This window comes from Sciurus vulgaris (genome assembly GCF_902686455.1).
Source record: "Sciurus vulgaris genome assembly, chromosome: 8".
Lineage (NCBI taxonomy): Eukaryota > Metazoa > Chordata > Mammalia > Rodentia > Sciuridae > Sciurus > Sciurus vulgaris.
Window position 1 is genome coordinate 41,667,470 of NC_136468.1, and position 27,296 is coordinate 41,694,765.

Here is a 27,296-nt window from a genome sequence, read left to right on the forward strand (position 1 = left end):
ATATGCTCATCTATAGTAGCATGGATATATAAATCAGGTATATGCACACAACGGAACAAAGTATAGCAGTAAGAAAAAACAAATTAGAACCATATAAATATGTGGTTGATCTTACAAACACAAATGAGTGAAAGAAGCCAGACACAGAAAAAAGTGCATAATGGCATGACTTCATATATGACATGAGGAGTGTTCTGAGACTCTGGGAATGTTCTGTTCTTCATTAATGTCGATCACATTCATATACAATCAATTGTGAAAATTCCGCTATCTGTGCATCCATGATTTGTGATCCTTTTGCATGTACAGCTTATTGTTCTTCAATAGATATTTGAAAAAAGGGGGGTAAATTCAATTAAAGATGTAGATCAGAGAAAAGGTAAACATCATTTCCACTGCTCCAGCTGCTTAATTTGCTGTCTTGCCTCAACCTCTCCGGGAAGAAATATAAATAAAACAGTTGTAGACTGTTTTAGACTCTTTAGTCTGTTTTCAGTCATAGAATTTATACCCCTATGAAATTATTAACACCTCAAAGCCAATTTCTGTGTGTAGGTAGGTTTAAATAAACTCCTTCGTGATGCTAATGACAAGAGCGATGGTAGATTTTAACCAAATATTTGTTCTATTAGGAAATGGTCATAGTAGTCAAGTTCCTTCAAACCTACTTTATATTTTATATAATTAAGCAACACATAGTCCAATAATAGTCACTCAGAAAACGACAATATGTATGCAAACTCAAAAAATTTCATGTAAAGTTGCAATTATTAGATGCTTATCCATGTTATAAATATTACATATGACTAGCATACTTACAAACAATGCCTTGTGGGATTAGAATTAAAATGATTATCTGTCAGATTATTCTTTATGTGTGTGGATATAAACTACAAACCTGCGTTTTGCAGGTGACTGTTACTTGAAGGACTGGTCTCCATGGAGCCTCTGTCAGCTGACCTGTGTGAATGGTGAGGATTTAGGCTTTGGTGGAATACAGGTCCGATCCAGAGCAGTGATTATACAAGAACTGGAGAATCAACATTTGTGCCCAGAGCAGATGTTAGAAACAAAATCATGTGATGGTAAGTGCTTCAATTAATGAAACCTGTTCATTTTAGTTCTGTGTTAGTAAACAAAAGCACAAGATAAGGAGTTTTCTATTAAGTAAGAAAATTGCCAAGATTATACTTAAGGCAGAGAAATAAATGAAGGGTAAGATTGTGAATTATAAAGGTTTAGAAGAAGGAAAAATCCTGTCAACCTTCATTAATGTGAAATATCGTAAAAATTCTTCCCAGTTTTATGAACTAAAAAGAAGACTAAGATAATTCAAAGCATATTGTTTGTATACTTACAACAATAATCATTCATGAATCTGACAATATCTTTCCATTTACTTAAAGGACCAAATTAAAGAAAAATTACAAATTTATAGCTAAATGAGAGATTTCACTATATTCTCAGAAATTGACAAATCAAATTATTGGTCATATTTTAATTTTAATATAATTTGACATAGAACATATATATACATATTAGTTTATGTGTCTGTGTGTGTTTATATATGCACAAATAGAATAATTCACTCCATATTGGCAATACATGACATATGGAAGAACCACAAAGCATTAAAATATCATGAAAGCAAATTAATTGTTATCTAGTAGAGAATGTGGTCCTAAACAACCCCTTTATTTGTGTCTTGAAACAATTTAAAAATATAACAAAAAAGCAAGCAGGATCCAAATACCATCTTCGCACTAAAAGTTGAAAAAGAAGGCTTAGAATGTTGAACAAGAACCCTTAAAATGAAAAACAAATGAGCAAGATGATTTAAACCAAGGATTAGATAAAATTAGATACCCATGCCTGGTCACTTTAATCTTCCTAATTTACCAATCAGATAAGACACTCCATCTACTTAAGACAGGGTAGATAAAGAAGTAGAACAAGCTAAGGGTTTACAATAAATTGAACAATTCCCAAGCCAAGAAAAAAGAATTATTTATGCCCAATTACAGTGCAATAAAATTAGAAATCCATAACACAACAGTTGCACAAGAAATCTCTTCATGTACACACAGAAGTACCTAGAGAACCTACAGCCTTAAATGCTGACATAGAAGGAAATTCTAAAAATACACTAGGCTTTCAACTTAAGAAAGGCTTTCAACTTTTTTAAAAAAAGAAAAAAGGAAATAAAATTCAACCAACATAAGAACAAATCCAGTGAGATACAAAACAAACAAAAAATAATAGACAAATCCAATAGCTTGATTCTGACCAAATTAATAAAGTAGATCACCTCAAGAGAAAGCAATGAAGAAAAAAACAAAGTTGATACTACTGCAAATAGAAAAGAGCTTAAAAATCATATTCTTTAAATAGTTTTTTGCTAATGAATGTAAAACTTCGATGAAAATAACTTAGAATGTTATAATTTATCATAAGCAATAGAAAGGCTACACCATGAAATCTATAATTATTAAAAATTCAAAACTATCAAATATATACTCACACATACACACAATCTAAAACCTTAATGGGTTTATTTATAAAATTTACCAAAATATGAAGAAACAAGAGAATGCTAATTCTTACTTATTTGAAATCTTAAGTAAATAAAATCAAATCAAGTGGGGAAAACAGTGAAATTTCCCCAATTCCTAAGATAGTATAATCTTGACAGTAAAACCAGTCAAGGAAATAAATCTGCCTATGAAAATAAATAATCTAAATCATATAAAATAAAATATTAGCTAACCAAATCATAGTGTATTTAATAGATAATTAACATCATGACAAACTATACTTAATTCTATAAATACAAAGATATATAAATATTAGGAAAATCTAATACAATTCTACACATTAACAGAAACAAACGGTATTATTTTTAATTCTTACTGGAAGACTATAGAATTCAATAATTTACAATAAAAATTTTCAAGCCAAACTTGAACGTCAAGAAAAAATTTTGCACATTAAAAAAATTCAAGATAATTTTTAAACATTGCAGAACAAGGTCATCTGTAGAATCAAAGTGACTGCAGATGTCCTCAATCACTGGTTCTTGCTATCATGCCAGAAAGATTTCAGACAAGTTACTCAGAATAGCAGACATGAATTTATTAGAAGGGATAGAAAAGAAAAAGGGAACACACAAGGGAAAGAGCGGATCCTCTCATATAGGAGAGGTCTGGTGCACCCCTCTGGTCCAGTTTTATTGGGGTTTCCAGGGAAGTTTCCAGAGAGTTCTACTCAGGTTCACTTCTTGACTTTTGACTGACAATAAGATCACCTCAGACTTCTAAGTCCCCACTATGGATGGTTTACCCCATGAGGGGGATATTTTACTATCATAATGGCATGCTAAGGATCCAAGATAACTCTGGGGTCAGTTTGACCCATGCTGCCATGCTAACCAGTCCTAATTGAAACTCATTCTTATAGGTTTTATGGTTAAGGGAATTTACTTTTAATAATCCTGTCTCCTGGAGTCCCGAAATGTGGTCTGTGTAAAGGTCACAGACCTTTTCCCCCACCCCCAACTTTAGGGTAACCCATGTTCTTCATAGGGGCAGGGAGGAGCCTTCGGGGCCTGTTTTTGTCCTGCAAATAACAGGTTGTTTGCTGAGGAATGTAGCATATCCTATTGATTTAAGTCACATAGGGCAGCAGGTAAATTGCTTTTTTAAAAGAAAGCATGGTAGGGGTTAGCCCAATAAGCCTAATTTATAGAATTATCCCTTTACCTTCTTGTTCCCATCACTCATGTCTGTCTGTTACCTATCAATAAATATTTGGAAGTAAGAGAGTTCAGGAACATTATATGTTTCAAAAAGAGATGCAAATAATCTTTCTTTAATCAAAAAGACTTAGTTATAAAATTTAGACAGAAAAATTATATTAGCAATACAAATAAAACTAGAAATAGAACTAAATTAACAAATGATGTAAGATATGTATAAAATTGTAAAATCTTATTGAAAGACATAAAGAACTAAAATATTGGTAAAATAGACCATCTTCATGGATAAAAAGTTTCAATATCATAACATTAATTTTATACAAATTTACCTATAAATTCCATGTGATTTGAGCAGATTGCTAAAGTAACCTGATAAATGAATCCGAAAATTAATTCAGAGAGGTTAAATACCAAAAAGAGTCCAGACTTTTATTAAGAAGAAAAAGTGGGAGAAATCATCAAGGGACTTACATAGCTTTATGTCAAGGTTTACTCTAAAGTATTGACAGTTAAACAGAGTAATTGGTCAACAGTAAAACAATCACACTAGTGGCATAAGATAGAGAATCTCAGGAATGGACATTTAACATAAGTAATAGGCAGAGTGAAAGTGCAGAATGAGTATGTGAATAGCGTTGCCAGAATTTTTATTCATAAAATGTTTTAAAAATCATATTTAGCACACATAACATAAAAACTTTAGATAAATTATAGACCTGAAGATAAACACTGAATAACATTTAAAGAAAATATGGGAAATTTTTTTATTAACTCAATAAAAATAAAAGCATGCCACAGTCATAAATACACTTTGGAAGAGAGTGCACTGCTGCGACAGGGAAAGGATCAGGAAGGAATGTCATAGGCAGGACATCAAGGTTACATCTTTCTTTATTCATCAAGCAAATTAAAACTAAAGTAAATATGACTCAATGGCATATTTGAATCACATGATAGGCAACTGAATATTTTTATTTATTCTGCATACCTGTCTGCATGTTTAATATTCCATGATACTTAAAAAGCTAACCATAAAATTAAATTACAAAGTAGTGTGATAGCAGGCATGAAATTTAGTTGGGATTTAGGTGCATAGCTACATTGACACAAGATTTGCAAGGCAACTTCCAGGCAATAAATTGACATTTGACTCTTTAGAAATGAACTTCTTATCACTTTTCAACTGTTCATAAAAAATTTGTTAGCCCTTTGTCCCCACAATTGTCCTGAGCAACAGAATACTCCTATGGATGTTTATTGTATCCCTGCAGATGGACAGTGCTATGAGTATAAATGGATGGCCAGTGCTTGGAAAGGCTCTTCCCGAACAGTCTGGTGTCAAAGGTCAGATGGGGTAAATGTAACAGGTAAACCTCCAACTTCTCTTGCCTTTGAAAGTATTCTTATAACACAAATGTAATTGATTAAAGAAATTAAGAAGGATACAAGAATAATCTTTCAGTTTTGAACACATGGCTGAGATTAGTATACCTGTACTCCTATACATATGTGGTACCAGTGACAACTTATTTTATAATGTTTCATATTCTTCCCCACAGATCACCCTTTTAGATATCACTGCTAGAACTTATTTAATTAAAATACTACCTAATTGTAATAAATTATTTGTATAAGTATTTTTCAGATTTATTTTCCTAGAAATTTTATATATTAATAATTTACTACTTTAAAAAAAAACATTTTTGTACTATTTGCACTTGTGAGTCTTAAAGCTAATACAAATTCTGACCAAAAATATTATCAGGGGAGCATAATTATACAAATCCACATACTTACTTAAATTCAGGTATCTATCACTGTAAACATTTATTAATTAGTAGTAAAGACCTGTTGGTAAATCTGGAATCCAGAGCATCTGAAAATCCTCTTTGGTGTTCCCACCCCAATATTATTATACTTCCAAAGAAGAAATCCTAAAGAAGTTATTTTAATTGTACTTTGACCTAAACACATCTCCACAGAACTACCCTAAGCTGCAGTTACTGAAAGGTTCTTTGTATGAGAGGTCAGTAAATGTGAGAGATGCCAAGGACCCAGTAAAAGAGAAAGAAACTTTGGTGCCAGATATGTAGAATCACACTGCAAATTTCCTAGGAAAAAATGAAGGTTGGAACCGATCCTCAACTTCAGACACATGAACCCCAAAATCTAATGTCTCTCCTTAAACAATTTTTTTCATAGATCTAATATATGGGAATCTCCATAGCATACCAACAGCAGGAGTATTGACAATGAACTGCTCAGGGATCCTGTTGACTGGCTTCTGTTGTTTTGACCCTCCTAGTGCATTTGGATGCCTCTGAGTAATTTCCACTTATAAATTTAACTTTAATACATATGGTAAGATAATAGGAGCAGGAATCAATAAGCTTCTTGAAAAGCATCAGTTTTATATTGAATTTTAAATTACCAGGATTTATTGAAACCTAATTATTTATTTCCTCCCTGTGAAAACTGGAACAGCATTTCAAACTGCAGTCTTGATTTTTCACATGAGAAAGCTATATCAGGAAACCCTTGATAATAGCATCTCCCAGTGGACACATGTATGAGAAAGAAAAGACAACTTACTAGGAAACTCTTGGCTTTCTCCACAGCATTGTTTTGGGGAGCAAAATTTGCCCTCACCCCATTAGAAGAGGGGTAGGATGAAAAGAGCACTAGACAGGGAAGCATAGGCTTTCTGAACCAGAATGTGTACAGAGGTCACCCACTCAACTCCGAGCTTGGAAATTAATGTCTACATTCTTCTTCGAACTATTCTAAGGGAATTTAACAGCTTCCCCGGAGGGTCCTATTAGTTTGCATTTTTTCAAATATGGATGCAAATATTTGCCTACCCTTTTCCTACATATAAGAAGCTCTTATCCCACTACATTTGGGACTATTCCCCATTGCAGAGTAAAGTCAACCTTTAAAGACTTAATTATAGAAATCATATTTTAATTTCTTTCCAATGCAATGAAGTATCCAATGTATTTCTTTTTTTCTAATACAGTTTAGTACCAAAAAGCCAATGTGCAAATAATTTGTGATAAACTCTAAATACGTTTTTCTTTTAGGAGAGATAAGATTCTTTATGAGAGCTATACAAGCTTGTAAAGTATATTACCTACCTGGGTCAATTGCTTTAATTTATGAATTGTCCTTATAAAAACTTGAGATATTGCTTTCCTTTCCTTCATGTGTTTAATGATAATAACTTAAATGGCCACTTGACTCAAATTGCCTTGCAATTGCTAACTGCTTTTCCATAACAATTTTTCCATGAATGTTTTGTATTTATAATGCAGAAAGACAAAGCATTAACAGTAGTCACCCTTGATTAAATCCAGAGGATCATCAATTCCATAAACAAAGAAATATTTTTGCTTGGCTAAAATTCTATTAAAATGAACAAATATAATTTGAAACTATGAGTTCTTTCCTGTTAACAATGTTATTTCTTTCAGACAATTATTCCCATCTTTAAAAACATCACTTAACAACAGGCATAGTTGGTACTGTGCTGGAAAACAAAGATAGTAAATTGCTACAATATCAAGTTAAGAAAATAATGTGAATAAAGAACATAGTAGCTACATTTGTTTTCTTCTTGATTTCCCCCCCACTACCCCCAATAATAAAAGCAGTAATGATTTTTCTCAAAACAAAATGTCCTTTATCAAAAAATACACTTATTTGGTAGTCACATAATTTAAAGAGTTATTTCAAGGACTTGAAAAATATTATTTCAAATAGCCAAGAAAGAATTTAAACTTTAAAAAGAAAATTAAATTTGCTTTTCAAATTTGTTGAGTTTGGCTTCAGGAACTGCTGACAGAAAGAGGTTGTGTGCCGCTAGTATTTTCAAAAAGAACAGCTATAAAATCATCTTTTTGACAAACACGTATTGTACAACTCTAAGTACCAGGCACTGTCCTCCCAGAGTGAGTAAAAAGGGGTTCAAGTTGTTAAATAAAGTGATAAAGATCAACCAAATATTTCACAGAGTGAAAAATCCTAGGGATTCCCAGGTGGTTCAAAATTCAAAGACAAGTCTATAACAAGACATGCTATTTGTTAAAATACGATTCTTCTGTCTTGCAGGGGGTTGCTTGGTGGTGAGCCAGCCTGATGCTGACAGGTCTTGTAACCCTCCGTGCAGTCAGCCTCACGCGTACTGCAGTGAGGTATGTGAGAATTCAGGAAGATGGACAAGTGGCCTCCATCATCTCTCACCCCTCTGTGAAGTCCATCCCCTTCTTCCCCAAACATGTTTTAAGATAGAAAAATTCAATTTTTAGACTTTTTTTTTTTTTCTTTTTTTGATACTGGGGATTGATATCAGGAGCACTCAACCACTGAGCCATGTCCCCGGGGCTATTTTGTATTTTTTTATTTAGAGACAGGATCTCACTGAGTTGCTTAGCATGTCACTGGCTTTGAACTCAGGATCCTCCTGCCTCAGCTTCCAGAGCCACCGGGATTACAGGCGTACGCCATTGCACCCATCTATACCGCTTTTTAAAGAAATGCAAATAATTCTGAATGTGCCTACTTTTAGAATAACTTTATTTAATACCAAAAGTAGAGATTTTTAAATGTAGCTAAGACAGAAATTATGTTGTTCATTCTCAAACAATCCTTCTTTAAAGCTCTCCAAGTACAGTTTGTTGTGCTTTCAAAGATTCTCTTGTGTGCCTAATGTAACTCTTCTTGTTCTCCTGCAGACAAAGGCATGCCGCTGTGAAGAGGGGTACACTGAGGTCATGTCTTCTAACAGCACACTCGAGCAGTGCACACTTATCCCTGTGGTGGTGATACCCACTATGGAGGACAAGAGAGGAGACGTGAAAACCAGTCGGGCAGTGCATCCAACCCAGCCCTCCAGCAACCCAGCAGGACGGGGCCGGACCTGGTTTCTGCAGCCATTTGGACCAGGTGAAATGACTAGACAGCATTGATTCAGAATATTTTGTTTAGACATTTAGCCAGTGCCAAAGGATTTTTTGTAAATAAGCAAACATTTTCACATGAACTATTATTATTTCACTTAAACATGGCACATTATTATTATTTCATTCTGATATTCATTTTATTTATTCTGACATGACTATCTATTCATTTATCTTTTTATCCTTATTGTATATAAAGTCACTTATGTCCAAAGTTTATATAAATGAAATTCTTTCTTCTGAGAAAAATTTTAGGATTGATATTACTTATTTCAATCTTATTCGTAAAGTTACAAGTATAATTAATTGTACATTGAATAGAGATACAATGATGAAAATATGAATTAGAAAAATGTATATGGTCCTTCATAATTGTGACAAATAAAACTATACACACATTTGAGAATTTTCCATTTGATCACAAAGAATTAATACTTAGGACCTTAACTAGGAACTTCAATAATGCAGTCTTTTGCCAGGGGACACTTGGTAGCCACCAATTTATATCAGCCCTAAAAGTTGTCATATTCAAAAATCTCAGAATATGTACTAGCACCAGATACACAGGAGAAGGCGTGGAACCCTCCCTTTTAGATGAAATGATCCAAACTTCGTGACTGACCAGATCGTTTTCATATTTGCTCTTAACATATCTAGTAATGGACTAGAAGCCCACATGTGCAAAAGCTGGAAGCCCTGCCAAAGTGATGCTAAAGTGTTACTCCCTACTATGCACATTTTCTCTCCCGGTTTGGACTCAGTAATACACTCAGCCCTGGAACTAACCTGGTGCTTGAAAATGTCCCACAAGTGTTATGTAGCTGCTAAGATCATGCCACTTTTTTTCATACCCTGAAGGAATTACTAGTTCATAACCAAAGGAAATCTCCAGGCAGAGCCAGGCATAGTCTACTTTATAGCTCCATTAGGAACACAGAAAGAAAGAAAGGAATTTGCATAGCTATTTCTAATCAATCAACTCAAAATATCTTCTACTGAAGAATCAGTATTAAAGTATTTTAAATATTTGGATGATTAATTTTATCTACACTATTCCTGTTTTAATTAGGTTTTTAGCTGAAAATAATTTATTTTGCAAAGCTGATTTGTCTGTGTAAGCTTAGTAAACTCTTCTCTCAATGTTTATGATGTGTACTAATAAATGTCCATTAGCAATCTTGACTTTGACCTAGCATTCAAGTAGGTCTCCTCACACTAAAACCAGGCTTTTTAAAAAGAGAATAATATTATTGCAGTTATTTTAAATTCAATATATAGTTTCCCCCAAATGAGAATTTTAATATATTTAAAAGGTACCTATCTTGGAAAATGACAGAAATTCTTTGCTTTATGAAAAAAACAAAGAATACTTGAAGAATTTTCAGGGCAGAGAAACCCAATGGTAGAATAGCTCTTTTGATTCTAAACTCAGCTAAATTTTTTTTTAAATCCTTAGGATTGAAAAGAAACAATATTTAGAATACTAATTGAGTTATTTTCTTCCCTGCAAATGACCCTCTAAGTTGATCCAACTGCAGGCAGAAAACATTGTATACTATTCATTTGCTTCTGAAGCCTTTCAAATATTGAATAAACCAGAGTCTCCATGGGGTCAATTTTTCCCAATCTATAATTTTAACACTAACATCATGTATTTAATTATACATAGGCAACAGAAATATGTTGATGTTGGGATCAAATTAAGTTAGGCAACATCATTAATAGCATCTTGTGTTTGAAGTTTATTCAGAGCATAAAACTAAGAAGTTCAAAGAGAATAAGACCAGAAAAACAAATTAGAAAAGATCCTGTCATGCCCAATTCCATATAATAGAAAAGGTAGAAGTAAAAATTAGAAAGACTTTTATGTTATTCAAAGTGGTTTCTTTGCAAATGATATTGTCAAACCAATTTTAGAGCATACTGAATATACAGACTAGACAGATTACTAATCACAAAAAAATGTTAAATATATTCACTTTCATCTGTAACTAAAATGTTAAAATGACAGAGTTAATTTTCAAATCCCTGTCTGCATCAACTCTAGATGTGGGACTTTCTTAAAAGTGCATACTTTTAATCTTTTTTATAATTGTCATTCTAAAATTGGTAGGAAATCATTAGAAAATGTTTATGTAGATAACACATAGGTTGAATCTGAAGTAAAATTCAGATAAGAAGCAGCAGATGTTTAGGCATATAAACCATACATCTGAACACAAACACTGTTTGCTACTTTTCAATTCAATTTCATTGTTCATTTATCTTTAACAAAGCAGCATCTAAGTCATAATACAGTTTTACATTAATCAATAACTGTGCTGAAGCAGTAATTCACTTTGAGTTTTGAATTGGTCAAATGTGACTGGTCATTGGTCATAGTTAAAGACTGTCATATGTATCCCAGACCAATGTAAATTAATGCCTAATATCCATTCCTCTTAGATGGGAGACTAAAGACCTGGGTTTATGGTGTAGCTGCTGGGGCATTTGTGTTACTCATCTTTATTGTCTCCATGATTTATCTAGCTTGGTGAGTGTTTAAATATTTAAAAATCTAATGTCTCTATTTCAAAGAAAACACTTTTAGTTGCCTATAACACTGGGAAAAAAAAAAAAAAACTAATGCCTGAAATAAGTATGTTGTATTCATTCAGTGTTCACATGAAATTCTAAATAAATAAGGCGTTAGTCTTAAAAATCTATAAAATCTGAGGCACATAACCTCTTGAGATGAGCCTGTGCCATTTCAGGTCATCTTTTCAAGTTTGCTACCTTCTAAGTATACCAAGAAAGTTGTTTTGTGTGGACTGTACATTTTTATACTGAATTACTACTGGAGAAAGATGTTATAGTAATACATAATCTTATTCAACTATCTAGGCAAACATGTATTATTTATAAATTGTGCATTATTTATAAAGTTTTATGGCAAAGTAGAGATGATTATACTATAATGTTGCTTCTGTTTGTGCTAAAGGACACTAGGATAATTTATCTTTTATAGAATAGTAAAATACTTGAAATTTATTTAACTTTTTTTTCAAAATACAAAATTGTGAAATTTAAAGGGACCAGAACATCAAATTCAATGGTTGAATTTAGCATTGTGGGGAAGTGGGCAATTTAGATTGATCAATTCATTTTGCTTTTTTTTTAAATATAAGACAATAAAAATTACAATTGAAGATTGATTTTTTTCTTTCTCCCAATTTTAATGAATTTCTTACAGCAAAAAGCCAAAGAAACCCCAAAGAAGGCAAAACAACCGACTGAAACCTTTAACCTTAGCTTATGATGGAGATGCAGACATGTAACACTTAACTTTTCTGGCAACAACCAGTTTTGGCTTTCTGACTTTGTTGTAGACATCCAGAGGCTGCAACAACAATATCCAAACTATGTGGATTATAATTCATTTTAACTTAAAAAAAAAGAAAATGAAAATCATAATGCCACTGAGCTATTCAAGATAGCACCACTTACATATAAACCAACAACACTGAGAATTCTAGAAGTTTGTCATCTCTTATGTCATCTTTTCTGAAATCTACCAATTGAAAAACCACTTTCATCTCTAAAATATAGTGGTAAAATTGGCCATTGGATGCCTGACACAAGTCTGTTTGCAGTGTTAGCCCACAGAACATTCTAGCATGAAGAACTTGTACCAAGACCTCAACAATACAACAGTCAAGCATAACAACATGTATACTCAATTGAATGAGACACATTATAATGTCATATTATATACTTGTCAATAAGCAACTTTAACAGTGAAAAAGAGAAAAGCTGTAAGCTAAACAGAAAATTCATTGAATAGATTCAGCATCTTCCTGGTTGATGATTGCTTTTATTGACCTGCATTTCAGAGACAGAGACTCTTTTATAAGACTCACTCTTGGCTCTCTCCTACGTATGAATGCTGGACATATACTAGTATCTTAGAAGAAAGAGTCCTCAAGTTCAGTATTTTATAGTGGTTATTGTCTGGAAAGCTAAATTGCTTGTGTTAATACATTTCTACTTTCCCTGATTTTCAAACTGGTTGCCTGCATCTTTTTGCTATATGGAAGGCACATTTTTGCACTATATTAGTGCAGCATGATAGGCACTTAACCAATATGCCATAGATACTGCCTCTTTTCATATGGGATGAAGACATCTTTGCCAAGAGTGTCATGGAGACTTCTGCAAGTCCTTGTATCCTGAAGAGAGTAAGGTTCAGTTTGGATGGCAGCAGGATGAACTCAGCGGTTACCTGCTGCACACACTCTTCCTGGGCACTGCAGCCATTGTAAAACTGACAACATGGCGGCCGGTACCTTAAGTCCATTAACCCTCCAAAAAGTGAATCCCTCAAGTTGGTTTGTAATTGTTCTTTGAAGGCTCTTTATGACTAGATTTTTATATTTGTTATCTTTGTTAAAAAAAGAAAAGAAAAGAAAAAAAGGAACTGCTTGTCTTTTTAATTTCGGGAAGATGGAGAAGGCAATCTCATCAATGGTTTTGTAACTAAAAGAAATCAAAATTATGTGTTGATTTTTCTTTCTCCCTGATTTGCTTTCTCAGTTTCAGATTGAAGGACTGTCTTGTAGGCAGTATGTCAAAATCCATGATCTTTTGTCTTTCTTACTTAGTAAAATTTGAACCAGCCTTTTATTGTAGAATTTTAAAACCTAAACTTTAAAAAAAAATGAGTATTTTGTTCAGGACTTTATTAAAAATCTAGACCAAGGGTGGCAAACTTTTTCTACAAAGGATCAGATAGTAAATATTTTCTGCCCAGTCTTCATTGCAGTTTCTCAACTCTGACATTGTATAATGCTGCCAGAGATGACACACAATAAGAAAAAGAATGAACATGGCTGTTTAAAAAAAAAAAAAAAACTGTTTCAAAGCAGCCAACAGACCACATTTACAGGTTCTAGTTTGCCAACTACCACTCCAGATGGTTTTAACTCTAACTCTCCATTGTGTCTTTAGTTTTCATTCATTTACCCTCTGTCACCACTGTTTAATTTCGAAGGCGAAAATTCACAGTCATTTAACTTACATTGCTCTGGAAATAGCTATATTTTTCAAAGATGTAGCCCTGAGAATGCACAGTGGAACTGTTGCTAACTTAGGAGACTTTTATCTTATGAAAAGAAAGCTTAAACAGTGACCTTAAAAAGCAATACCATTTTTAAGGCAATATTGACTGTAATGACTTTTGGGAGCAGGGAAAATATTAGGATTTTAGGTCTTTAAAAATTAGAAGCAAGTTATTTCATCTTGAACATAGTCGTGTAGCTATAAAAGTGGTTTGAATTATAAAGCATTTTCCCCTCACACAGTACACAGTGGATTTTGATCTCCCCCTGCTGTCTACTAGAATATTTGCAAAGATTACAAAAGAGATAAGCATGTCCCCCAAATGAAAATATTTCTACTACATATTTCAATAGGAACTGTTGTAAGCCTTCATTCTTTATCCAATATTCAATATATTAAGCAATGTAAATATTTCAAAGATAACAGGTATTCAGGAAGATAGGAAATTTTACTTTGAACCAAGGTCTTAACAAAGGAAAAACATAAAAACAAAATCCATTTCATCTGTTTTATGGAAGAGAAAGAAGAAATAATATGGTTACTTTTAAACTGTGAGTGTCTATATATATATACATATATATACACACATACATACTCAGGAGTCTTCCAGATAATCCTCAAATTGATCTCTTTGGTATAAGATACACCATTCATCCAAAATGGTTAAGAAAAAAGTCTATTGAAATTACTTGAAAAATTGCAAAAGTCATATGAGATATATGCAACACCTAGTAATTTGGAAAACTGGAATAGAATAAAATATTGTTTCTACAAAAACTGTATTTAAGATATTATAAAATGTCATTTATTAAAAAGACAAAGCAGCCAGAGGCACACACCTGTAATCCAGTGGCTTAGGAGGCTGATAAGGAGAATCAAAAGTTCAAAGCCAGCCTCAGCAACAGCGAGGTCCTAAGCAACTCAGTGAGACCCTGTCTCTAAATAAAAAATACAAAATAGGGCTGGGATGTGGCTCAGTGGTTGAGTGAGCCTGAGTTCAATCCCCAGACCCCCCTGCAAAAAAATCAGTATTATCCTGCTTAGTGCCTAACTTGTATGAAATAAATGAATCAAGAGATCAAAAATTATAAAATGTAATCAAAATATAAGACATTATATCCATAAATTGATTACATCTCACAGCACTGCATATGCCGAAGATATTAGGTGCTCTGTGAATCAATGCCAGGGAACATACTGGATGTTTATTATTAGTATAAATTAATAATGGATGGCCTCTTGTGACTGGAAAAGAAGGGAATGTAACTATTTGGCTCATTTGGACAAATGAAGATTATCATATTCATATTTGTAACATGAAAATGGCTTTGTTTTTTGTTCCTGGCATGAGTCCATAATAAGTTAAATACTGGAATTTCATCAAAACCTTATTCTCCATGTTCATTCTAAGAATTCAGGAGGGGAATATGGTAAATTGTCTACTAACACTTTTGCCTTGCCAAAAATGCTCTATAAGCCCAAAAAGGTTTAGAAATGCTGTTCTTTAAGCATGAAGATCTGCTTGGTTTAAAAAAGAAAAATATTGTTATATGACTATGTTGAACTGTTTCAGTAGAAACCATAGAGAAGTGGCACACTTATCTCTTTTAAAAAGGGCTGATTTGCTTATTCATCAATACCTCATTCAGTTCATTGACTATAATCCTTATTTCAAAGCCTTTTTGAGGACACTGCTGTGGAGCTTAAGCTAACTAAAAAGGAGTGCATAAAAGCATGTCTCAAATTACTTATAACTAAGCACAAATTACGTATAAGAAATATTTATTGAATTATTACATGTAAATCACTCTGCTAGACACCATGAAAACTAAAAATGGTTTTTGTAAACACAGGTACCTCAGACATTCAAAAGAAGGAAAAGAAGCTTAAGGAGTGATAATGGCACTTGAACACATTGCCCTTTACTCTGAATTTGCTAATAGATGTGATTAGTATTTTTCAATATGTAATGTGATTTAGGACACTGGGTCAGGAGTTTAATTTTTTTTCCTACTCCACCCTCAGATTGGTGGAAATGGTCATTGTGACTTAATCAGAATCCTGCAAAGTTCCTGACCATTCCAAGATGAAGTCACTACTTAAGAGGAAGCCAGTAGCAACTCTCACACATTCATTCCCCTTCCCACAACTTTGGTCCTTTATGATTTTCTCTTCTTGGTATCTCTCTACACTCCTCTCTTAGCAATGGCTGATCCTGTCTGTGTCCCTCAGAACTATCTTCCACTGACAGTGCCCAATGCTTTATAAGAAAAAAAATGGAGAATACTTATATCCCTTTCTGTTGGAATCAAAGTGTCACTTAGAGTGTGAGCATCTTGGTTTAAACAGTGCAGTGGTCAAAGTGAGCAAAGGGCAAGAAAAGCTGTGGAGGATGTGCAAAAAAAAAAAAAAAAAAACCTTTTTCTATTAAAAAAAAAAAAAGTGTCAATTCCTACACTTGCATTACTAGTGCCCGGGTCCCCTTACCCCTATTTCTTTCTATGTCTTTGCTCACTTCCCACCCTACAAGACAGTGAGGGAGGCCTGTGCTTTTCAATACTGGGAAGCAAGAAGAGTCCATTCCTAGGTGGATTTGGGGACTGAATAAATATGCAAGAATCATGCTGCCCATGTTTCTTGTTCCATTTCCCCTCCAAGATGGAGGGGTGTCCAAAGGTCAGCAGTCTGTGACCAACTCTGAGGGAATCTTGCAGAGCATGATCTTCCTGGGTCTGGGTTAGATGTGAGAATCACACCAGCCTGTTCCCATGGTAATCGTCCCACTGGGTCCTACCCTAGAAAATTCTGGCTGCACTGCTGGACTTCAGGCATCTGACACTGGAACGTGGGCTTTGCAAATCGTTATTCTTTTATGAAAAGGGTATTTTGCAGTGTGAAATGATAATTCCATATTTAGCAGGGACACTGAAAAATGGTCATGCCTACTTTATTAAGTGAATAAAACAAATGCTAAATGAATAGAGTTAATTTTGCAGTTTTATTTTTTTGTGCTTCTACCAAGCCACACCATTAAACAGGCAGCATATGAAGAGTTTTAGTTTGTGGGAGTTAAGATTTCAGTGATCAAAAATCTCTATTCTATTTAGAATGTAACTGGGTGTCATTTTTATTGTTGTGTTCTATAGTGTTTTTCTTTAAGTAATAGTTTCTTGATTACCTATTAAGCCTCAATAAACTTTTCCCAGCTATTTTTCAGGAATCTAACTGTGTTTATTTTTAAAAATTAAACATTTAGATTCCTTTTCTGGTACTTTTTCCTAGCCATTTCTATAGCAATTTGAAGAGATCAGAATCTGCCATTGTAAAATACAACTTTAATAAATTTGTGATCTTACTATAAATTATAATCCCCTAAATGTGTATTTTTTGTTAATTTAACTACCTGAATATTTATTTTGTTTAAATAAGGAGGCAGCTGTCTATGAGTTTTTTTGTTAATATTACTTTGTAAATTGTGTAATTTATTTTAAATTATGTACATTTCTTTTATAACGCACAAAACGTCTATGTACAATTAACTACAGATTTGCAAATAAACAATGTCACTAAGCTTTATTCAGTTAATACAGATGGCATGTGAAGATGTAATATGATTTTTTTACATTTTCATATGGATTATTTGTAAATAACTATATTGCTGACAAACATAAACATGGAAGTCATTTTCATTCTAATCATGTGATCATATGTGTCTGTGTTTTAATTTGCTTCATAAATGTGGGTTGAATATTTTTTCAGTGAATATCCATATCACTTTACTACTGTATTGCCCTTTCCTGAACAATTCATATTTTGCTTTAAAAGTCAACTGTGACCACAGATTAAGCATCATGCTCAAAGGACCTCCTGGTTTCCAGTCAATTAAAGGAAAGCATCAGCAGAGAATGACACAACATTGAGAACAAAGGACAGCTCTTCCTGCCTTGGCAGTCCTAAGGCTGTGAGGACCCCTCAAAGGCCATACATGGAAATCAAGGCAGGCACTAACGCAGTAACCAATTCAGGAAGGAGCACACAACTTAGAGAAATCACTGCTAGGGAAGTGTATGGTTAAAACATTTTCTGAAGTAGCCGTTTGCTAGGATATAACTAAGTGGAGAACCCTTTAATCTTTTCATATATGAACCACTCTAAATCTGCAACTAACCTCCTAAACTTGAAAAAAGGGTGGGTGGGGTGTTGGAGATGTAGATCAATGGCAGATTACTTGCTTAGCACATGCAAGGCCCTGGGTTTGATCCTCAGCTCCCCACCCAAATTAAGTAATTTTTGGTCTCATTTTCTGTGCTGTTCATTATACTGAATCCAGATGAAAGTTTTTTAAAAATATATCAGATATTTCTTTTTCTTTATCCTGACATTCAGCCTAATGGCTTCCTTCATTTTTTAAAAATTTTTCAACTCCAATTTATGTCCTATAAACACAAATACAAACATGACTAGTTTACATTCTACATTTGTTTCTTCTGTGTCCTTCATGATTCTTTTCATTAAACTCTGAATTTATTCCATAGAACAGCAAACGCACACTTCTATTTACCTCTCTCATCAGTGTCAACTACTCTGAAAAAGTGCATTCAAAAATGCGTGAATGAAATCAGGCTTTCTGCTATTGCAGTGATTTTCTTTTTCTCAGGTCACCGCCTTTCCACCTTCCTCCACAGCAATTCACTGCCAAAGTGACTCAAGTTAACAATCTGATGTGCACCTGCCATATTTTTCTCTTTGCTCATATAATATTATAAACATGATGGTGGTGGAGAGCAAGGGGGTTGGAGAGAGAGAAATGGGCAACATTTAGTAGAAGCAATTAAGAAACAGCTTAATTTTTCCCCTACTTTGCTGTTTTCAAATACTATAAAATGTCCTCCCCTGGGGAATTCCAAAGACAAATCTCATAGCTCTCTGGTCACAGTCTGAGTTATGGAAAAAAATCTCAATCCAGGTTAAATCAAACATCTACCCCTCTCATGGTTTTCATTTCCTTAACGACTAACAAATTTAAACCATTTTTCATCTTCTTGTATATGTGTTGGCACTTGGATTCAGTTTTCTATTGCATATAATTTTTTTTATAAAAAAAACTTTTATTTTATTTATTTTTATCTGGTGCTGAGGATCAAACCCAGTGCCTCACACGTTAGGCAAGTGCTCTGCCACTGAGCCCCAGCCCCAGCCCAATTACATATCATTTTTAAATGGCAATTCTAGTGATGCCACATATGATTGTTAATTCTTCATTTTAAAACATAAACTTTCTGGATTATATTGTCCCAAATTTTTTTTTCTTTTTATCACCAGCAAAAGTGTTCTTGCAGTAGTCTCTGCCATTTCACCATCCCTGCGGTGAAGGTGGGCTTTCTATGTTCTATCTCATTCCTGTGCACACTCACCCCTTGCTTGGGTTAACCATGAGCACAGTGTTACGTGGAAGTGATGAGGCTGGATCCCAATCTTCTGTCAGGAGACTTTCCTCAGAGCTTCCTCCTTATTATCACTCTGCCTGGAGCTCTTTCCATATTGGCATGGCCTCTCCCTCACTTCCTACAGTCCTCTGCTCAGATGCCTCTTCAGGTGCATCCAGGTGCACTGAACCTGAGAAGTCATCTTTGACCATTGTTGTCACTCCCCATCCTCCTGCCTTTGAGTTTTCTTTTCAACACCTTTACTTTTTAGTTTCTGTTTATTGTTGCTTTTTTGTCCCCCCTCCTATACGTGGGAGAGGCCAGGTCTTTCTCTGTTTTGTTCCTTGTCTGGAATGATACTCAGCACATAATAAGAATAATGTATTAAGGAATGCTTATAAGAAGGATAATTAAGCAAACAAATTAGTGACCTGCAAAGTTTCTGGATGAAGAGCAGTTACAGGTAAATAGCAGATCAACAACAGAGGCCCTGTGGTTAAGAAACCAACTTCATCCAAAGCTTAAAGTTGTCAGTTCCCAGTTGCTGTGAATAAGTTTTATTTTCATTTGTTAACCTAAACACCTCCCACCTCCAAAGACACAGTGTTGTGACATGAGCAGAATGGTAACAAAGCAGCATATAAAGTTAAAAAACAAGAATAACTGATATTGCCATCACAGAGGAGTGACAGCTAAGGATATTCCAGTACAATGTGGGGCACTGAAATTTGCAAAACCATAATGAAAACAAGATCCATCAAAGAGAAAATTCTATTGTCATGCCTCTCAGTTTAAATTTAATTGCATGGTTAATTCCACCAGGAGGAGGTTAACAGGGCTTCAAATACTGGAAAATGAGGAAAGGGGCAATTGCAAATTTTTTAAAAGACTTTGTTCCAGAATACAAAAGCAGTCTGATTATACTATTCAGTCTTAAATTAATTTTGTGATGTCAATAATAATCAAATTATACTCTATTTGCTTCAGAGCCAGAACAAGATGGAAAAAACAAAATACAGTGACAATCCACAGTGCTTCCCAAATTCCAATAATTTGCTTTGGAACAATAGAGGGGGCATTCACCAACCATATCAACACATTAATACATCATTTAAAATCCATTCCTTTGTCTTGATTTCCTTGGAAAGTAAAGTCAATTTCAAAATCAGAGTCAGCCAGTAAGTCCAGAAAGTAACATAAAGAAGAAAGAACACACCTTAAGGGAAAGAAAAGGTGTATGTACCAGTCTTCCATAAATAGTAGGTAGAGTGAAAACCCACCAGTCACATTCCCATGACCCTGCTACACTGCTCCACTGATGGCTGATGACTATACCTTTTCACAATTTATAAAAGGTTCACTCAATTATAGTATTTGTTTGGTAGGGTTTTTATTTTTTCTTCTAATGTTTATCACTTTTTACTATTTATTTGCCAAAGGGTTCCAAGACTTTCTTCTGATGTCATTACCTTGCTCACTATGGGGAAAATAACTGATACAAATAAACCAAGAAAACAGTATCCTGGATGTAGAAAGAGGCATAGTAGACAGGATTTTGATCTGATACTTGTATAAAAGACCCTTAAAATTCATTTGGTTATGCTCATGAATTCTAATGTCTATATGTAAGAATCATAGGAAAATGAAATCAAAATGTGTCTTATCATGAAATGCAAAATGATAGACTGAGGATGTGTCTGGTAGTAATTCTGACATAAATAAATGTTGCAAAAAGATTATGGCAACATTTGTTCGGCAATAAAAGCTAGGGAATCCTTTGATACAATTCCCTTCAGGATAGATATCATATTAACTTTCAAAGATCAACAATTCCTAGCCAGAAAACTTTGAGTGTAATTATGGGTTCATAATCAAAGCAGATGCAGCAATAAATTGGTACCCTATGTCCCTTAGGCTATAATGTCTTGTGTAGGAACAGCCCATTGGTAGGAAAATAAAAGGAGCACCTACTACAAACAATAATCACAGCCTGCATATCTTGCAAAGTTTGCTAAGAAAAGGCAATGAAGAAGGAACCAAAAAACTCTACTGAAATGTTCATCTTACTTTCTGGCAGGATACGGGAAAAGAGCCAAAAGAACAGAGAAAGAAATACAAATAACTTTTGAACTTAAGAAAAAATTCTCATGAATATTCATACTTAAGGAAATGTCATTTGACACAAGGACCCAAGAGGCTGGGAGAATAAAGTTTGACAATCTACTCTCTTACAAGCATATAAGAACAAAAGAGCTTTCTTATTTTTTTACTAGAGGAAAAATTATTGATTCAAATAAATGAAAGACAATGTGAATAGTGTTTTAATTAAAAATAAACAAATTGACCTAGTAATTCCACTTCTTGCAAAGTAGAGATAGATGATATGTAATGGGTGTGTGCAGTACATATACATGTGTGTGCATGTGTGAATAGACAGATGATAAAGCATAATAATAGACTACAAAGATAATGATAGACTACAAAGATATTTATTGTATCATGTTTATAGTTGGAAAAGTATGAATGTAACATAAACAGACAAATTATGAAAAGTTTAAATAAATCATGGTGCAAACAATGCAAGATTCTTTTTATAAGATTATTTTACTTCTGTCCTTAATTTGTCAGAGTTGAAGATTGGCAAAAATTAGTGAGAAATCATAGCACACACAGGTATATGCACAAAATATTTCTTAATTATGCTTTAAAATGGTCCATAAGCCATTTATCATCATTATCATCATCATCATCATCACAGTGCTGGGGATTGAACTCAGGACTTTGCACTTCCTCAGCAGGTCCTCTACCTCTGAGTTACATCACCAACCCAAGTCATTTATTTTAAATGGCACAAACTATTGATTGCAAATTGAGTCAAAAATATTGCTGCAGTCTGAAATTCAAAAATATTTCCTCCTACATCATGTACTTGTAAAACCAACTTAAAAAGCAATTATAATTGAGGACTCTTCCATAAGAAATAAAGGAAAAATAATGCTTTTTGTCATTTGGGAATGGGCCTTTTGTCTGCCTAGATCCCTATCTTCCGAAATAACTTTAAAATTTTTTTTAAAGTTCCTTGCTCCTTGTTGTTAATGTGAGACTGAATTTTAGAAGTGCCAAAGGAACAGCAAAACAGAATTATTTTGCATTCTGGTAATCGCCTGAAGTTAAATTTAATCAACTGAAAAGGAAGGTTTCTGTGACATGAAGGATAGCTGCTGGAAAAAGTGTTCCCTTTTCCGTGTGTAGCGGTCAGTGCTTACCAAGTAATGAACAAACTGCTTGTAGTTCATTTGCACTTAGAAAAACATAAAATGCCAACTTGGAAGCACGTAGAACTGATGGTTGTCCTTTGGATTGGATACTGGTCTCAATTTTTTAGGATAATGAAGTAGGCCAGGAAAGAAATCTCAAAACAATGCGCATCAGAGCCTTTAGGGGGCAATGGAATAAATGATGTCATCTAATGGGATTATTGCTGTATATCTCCCAAAACACTCTCTTAGAACTTGCCTGGAAGAGCAAGAGCAATAAACACATCAGAAGCTTTTATCTTCCATCCAGAGTTAGTTAAGGAAGTGGGAAAATAATGGGGACCCAGACCAATGGTCAACAAATGGGCAGGTGTAATGAGAATGCCATTTACCACATGAAAATACTGAGCCCAAATATTCCCCCAATTGCTTCATTAATACGATGGCCGCAAAGCAAACTCTTTTTTACAGTACAGAGGAAATTACAGACAATTAAAGGTGAGAGTCTGAGCAAACCTTTCAGCTAATGAAACCTCTGAAACTTTCTCTTCAGCAGATTAAGAGGTGTCATATAACATGTCCCTGAACATGGACAATAGGAGGTGTCATGTACTGTCCCTGACCATGGACAGTAGCAATAGTGTTTCTCTCTAGCCATTCACTCATTCAGCAATAATTATTGAGAGCCTACTCAGTGCCAGGTGCCATTCAAGGCTTTGAAAACAGCAGGAAAGAAAAAAAGTAGAAACTAGCCTTCACAGAGCATGCATTCCACGAAGGAAAAGAAACAGGAAAGAAAGAAGGAAATTCTATGTGCTGGTTGGTGAGAATGCCATTAGGAAAAATTAAGCAGGGCCGGTTGTGGTGGCGCACACCTATAATCCCAGCAGCTCAGGAGGCTGAGGCAGGAGGATCGTGAGTTTAAAGCCAGCCTCAGCAAAAGTGAGGCACTAAGCAACTCAGTGAGACTCTGTCTCTAAATAAAATACAAAATAGGGCTGGGGGTGTGGCTCAGTGGCTGAGTGTCCCTGAGTTCAATTCCTGGTACCTACCCCCCACCAAAAAAAAAAAAAAAGAAAGAAAAATTAAGTAGGGTACAGATGATGAGAAATGCTGGAACACGAAGAAGAGAGTTCCTCCTGATATGGACACATCAATAAGAGTGAAAGAAGTAACAATTGAAAGGAGCAAAAGTTGAATGCTGTGGGAATATGTGTAAAATCTCTGAGGGGATTATGATTTGCTCATTACAGACTTACACAACCAATCTAATGTGAACAAGGAAATTCTGCATAGCAGTAGTGATGAGTTGCTCAATGGGAAACATCCTCCATCACCTCCTTAGATACTCTGCAATATGCTAGTGCTTCAGTTGGAAACTTCTTGGGAGAAGACAGGCTAGACTGAGAAACTCAAATTTCCAGTGTCTGAACCACCCCAACTTTCTACCACTATAATTAAACTTCTCTGCCTCTCTTTTAAACGTATCATAATATTCTTGATTTACTTGAGAAAATGTAAATGGTAGAAGAAAAAAGGTATCATCTATCCTTTTCTAAAAAAATATTTTTTTAGTTGTCAATGGACCTTTGTTTTATTTATTTATATGTGGTGCCGCCGAGACTTGAACCCAGTACTTCACACATGCTAGGCAAGAGCTCCCCCACTGAGCTACAACCCCACCCCCTCATCTATTCTTGTTTTGTTCTAAAACAACAACAACAACAAAAAAATATATATATATATATATGGGTACACTGATAAAAAAAAATTAGCAATATATATCAAGAGGCTTAAAATGTTAATGCCTGGGGCTGGGGATATAGCTCAGTTGGTAGAATGCTTACCTCCCAAGCACAAGGTCATGGGTTCAATTCCCAGGACCAAAAAAAAGTGGCTGTACCCCCATAATTCTTTTTCAGGAATCCTAAGTAGATAATATTGATAAAATTTTATGAACCTCATTGCAACATCACAGATAGTACTTGAAAATAAATGTGCAATATTAGAGGAATGTTCAAGGAACTAAGTTACATTCATATACTGGAATGTTATGCTCACTTTCAATATAATGTTAAGAAAGAATTTTTGACGTGGAAAAGATTTATAATATTCACTGAAAAGAAGCAGCATCCAAAACTTTAGAAGGGCTAAACATATACTCTAGAGTACCCCAGACCATAATGAGATGTATAAGAGAACTTAAAGAAGGCTAGTGTTCAAGTTCATGCTCAGCAAAAGAACAAGTCACCGAGCCTCCTTGTACTCTTTTACATAAGCAGAAAAGAACAAGACCACTTCTACCTTTTTTTACAAAATTATAAGTAAAAACAAATGAAATAATATGAACATATTACTACGTTTTATAAAAGTTGCTATTATTGGTATAATTTTCTGTTAAACGCTGTATGGAATATTAATGTTATACCATAGAAGTTTGAGTTGTAAGTTGAAAATTACACAGAATAATCACTCCAGCACCTAGGTAAACAGTGGATTGGAGAAAATGACTGCATTGGTCCAGGAGAGATATTATGAGAACCAAATAAAGGAAAAGTGGTGGGTGTAAGAAGAGTCCTTTAAGAAATGCTAATGAATTTGAATTGGTGGCACTTGGTGACCATTTGAATGAATGGAAAGATGGAAATAATTGCCCCAGTGCTAAATTAATGACCATGTGGCATTGACTTTGGCATCAGGTATCAGGTGAATACTAGAAGGACTTTTCTAACCAAGGAGCAGGAAGTGTGTTAGAGCAATAATTTATTCCCAAGTTTGGAAGCATAAAAGCTTTAAAGTATAAAATAATTTAATAAAGAGAAAAGGATCAATTAGACTAGAATATAATTAGCTGCTTTGGATCCAATTTAAAGGGTTATAAAATGAGATCTATCAAGAAAGTCTTAAAGTTCTAGAGATTAATTAACACTTGAATAGAAGCTGCTGGAATGATTTGCCAAATAACACTCAGTATATCACCCAGAGTTTTTCTCCACTGACAGGACAATAAAACACATTTAAACAGCAGCAGGATGGAGACAGGCTAAATTTAAAACACACTTGGCAATGAAGTTAAACTTGTAAGTTCCAAGAAGCTGGTATAAATTAGTGAACGTTGCTCTGGGGAAAACCCTGACATGGTGCTCGGCAATGAACTAGCTGGTCTCATTTGTGTGCCTTCGGCTGCAGGTGATCCTGACTCAAGCTGTTTGTGTGGTGATCCCATATTATGGTACAGAGCAAGGAGACCAAGACCACTGCAGGATTGATTGGATCACTGCTCACATCAAGGTTCCTGATTTTTTTGCCACATTGGGAAATCAAACACAGCGACTCCCACATTCTAGGCAAGTGTTCTACCACTGAACCAAATCCCCAGCCCAGTACCTCTTACATTCTTGATGCTATTCACATCTCATTGGTGAGAACTTAATCATATAACCACACCCAGTCACAAGGGAACTAGAAAACATAGTCTGTGGTTGATCAGCCATGTCTCAAAAAGAAGAGAAAGATAGATTTGGGGGGTTAACCAGAACCTGGCACAAAGGAGAGTTAGTGGCAATAGCAAAGAACTCAGAACTCAGCTCCAATTTGCTTTGAAGGTTATATGGGTATAGTGCTCAGTTGTGTTAGCTGAAGTAAAAAATAAATAAATAAAGGCAGGTAAATGAGACTGGCAGGTAAATCCTGTACTTCAAAAAAAGCAGACACTTACCCACAAGAATTATCTTTCTTTTTAATTTTTTTTTTATTTTTACAGACTGCATTTTGATTCATTGTACACAAACGGTGTACATCTTTTTGTTTCTATGGCTGTGCACAATGTAGATTCATACCATTCATGTAATCGTACATATATATAGTGTAATAATGTCTGTCTCAGTCCAGTCCACCATTTTTCATACCACCCATCATTTCCCTTTATGCAATCTAAAGTTCCTCCATTCTTCTCTCACCCCCAACCCACCCACCCACATTATATATCATCATCCACTTATCAGGGAAAACATTCGGCCTTTGGTTTTTTGGGATTGACTTATTTCACTTAGCATGATATTCTCCAATTGCATTCATTTATCTGCAAATGACATAATATTATTATTCTATATGACTGAATAATATTCCATTGTGTATATATACCACAGTTTCTTTATCCATTCATCTGTTGAAGGGCATCTAGGTTGGTTCCACAATCTAGCTATTCTGAATTGAGCTGCTATAAACATTGATGTGGTTACGTTACTGTAGTATGCTAATTTATAGTTACCTCATACTAGACAAAGCCAAAAACATACAACAGAGAAAAGATACCCTGTTCAACAAATGGTACTGGGAAAACTGGAATTCCATATGCAGTAAGATGAAATTAAACCTCTATCTATCACTCTGCACAAAACTCAACTCAAAATGAATCAAGGACTTAGGAATTAGACCAGAGACCCTGCACCAAATAGAAGACAAAGTACGTCTGAATCTTCATCATATTGAATTAGGATCAGACTTCTTAACAAGACTCCTAAAGCACAAGAAATCAAAGCAAGAATCAATAAATGGGATGGATTCAAACTAAAAAGCTTTTTTTCAGCAAAGGATACAATCAATAATGTGAAAAGAGAGCCTATAGAGTGGGAGAAAATCTTTTCCAGATGCACTTCAGATAGAGCACTAATCTCCAAAATTTATAAAGAACTTACAAAATTTACACCCAAAACACAAAGAACCCAATCAATAAATGGGCAAAGGAACTGAATAGACACTTTATAGAAGAAAATATACAGGTGATTAATAAATATATGAAAAA

General features: G+C 34.4%; 1 protein-coding gene across 1 annotated transcript in view; it reads left to right on the top strand.

The window, feature by feature from the left end:
* The window catches only part of THSD7A (thrombospondin type 1 domain containing 7A), a 398,818-nt gene extending 386,659 nt beyond the window's left edge, over positions 1–12,159 (top strand). The window contains exons 22-27 of the mRNA XM_079152060.1: positions 912–1,085; positions 5,026–5,121; positions 7,865–7,947; positions 8,488–8,698; positions 11,158–11,245; positions 11,945–12,159. Of these exons, the coding sequence (XP_079008186.1) occupies positions 912–1,085; positions 5,026–5,121; positions 7,865–7,947; positions 8,488–8,698; positions 11,158–11,245; positions 11,945–12,029 (737 nt within the window). The 3' untranslated portion in view covers positions 12,030–12,159. The remainder of the gene's footprint in view (positions 1–911; positions 1,086–5,025; positions 5,122–7,864; positions 7,948–8,487; positions 8,699–11,157; positions 11,246–11,944) is intronic.
* The last annotated feature ends 15,137 nt before the right edge of the window (positions 12,160–27,296 follow it).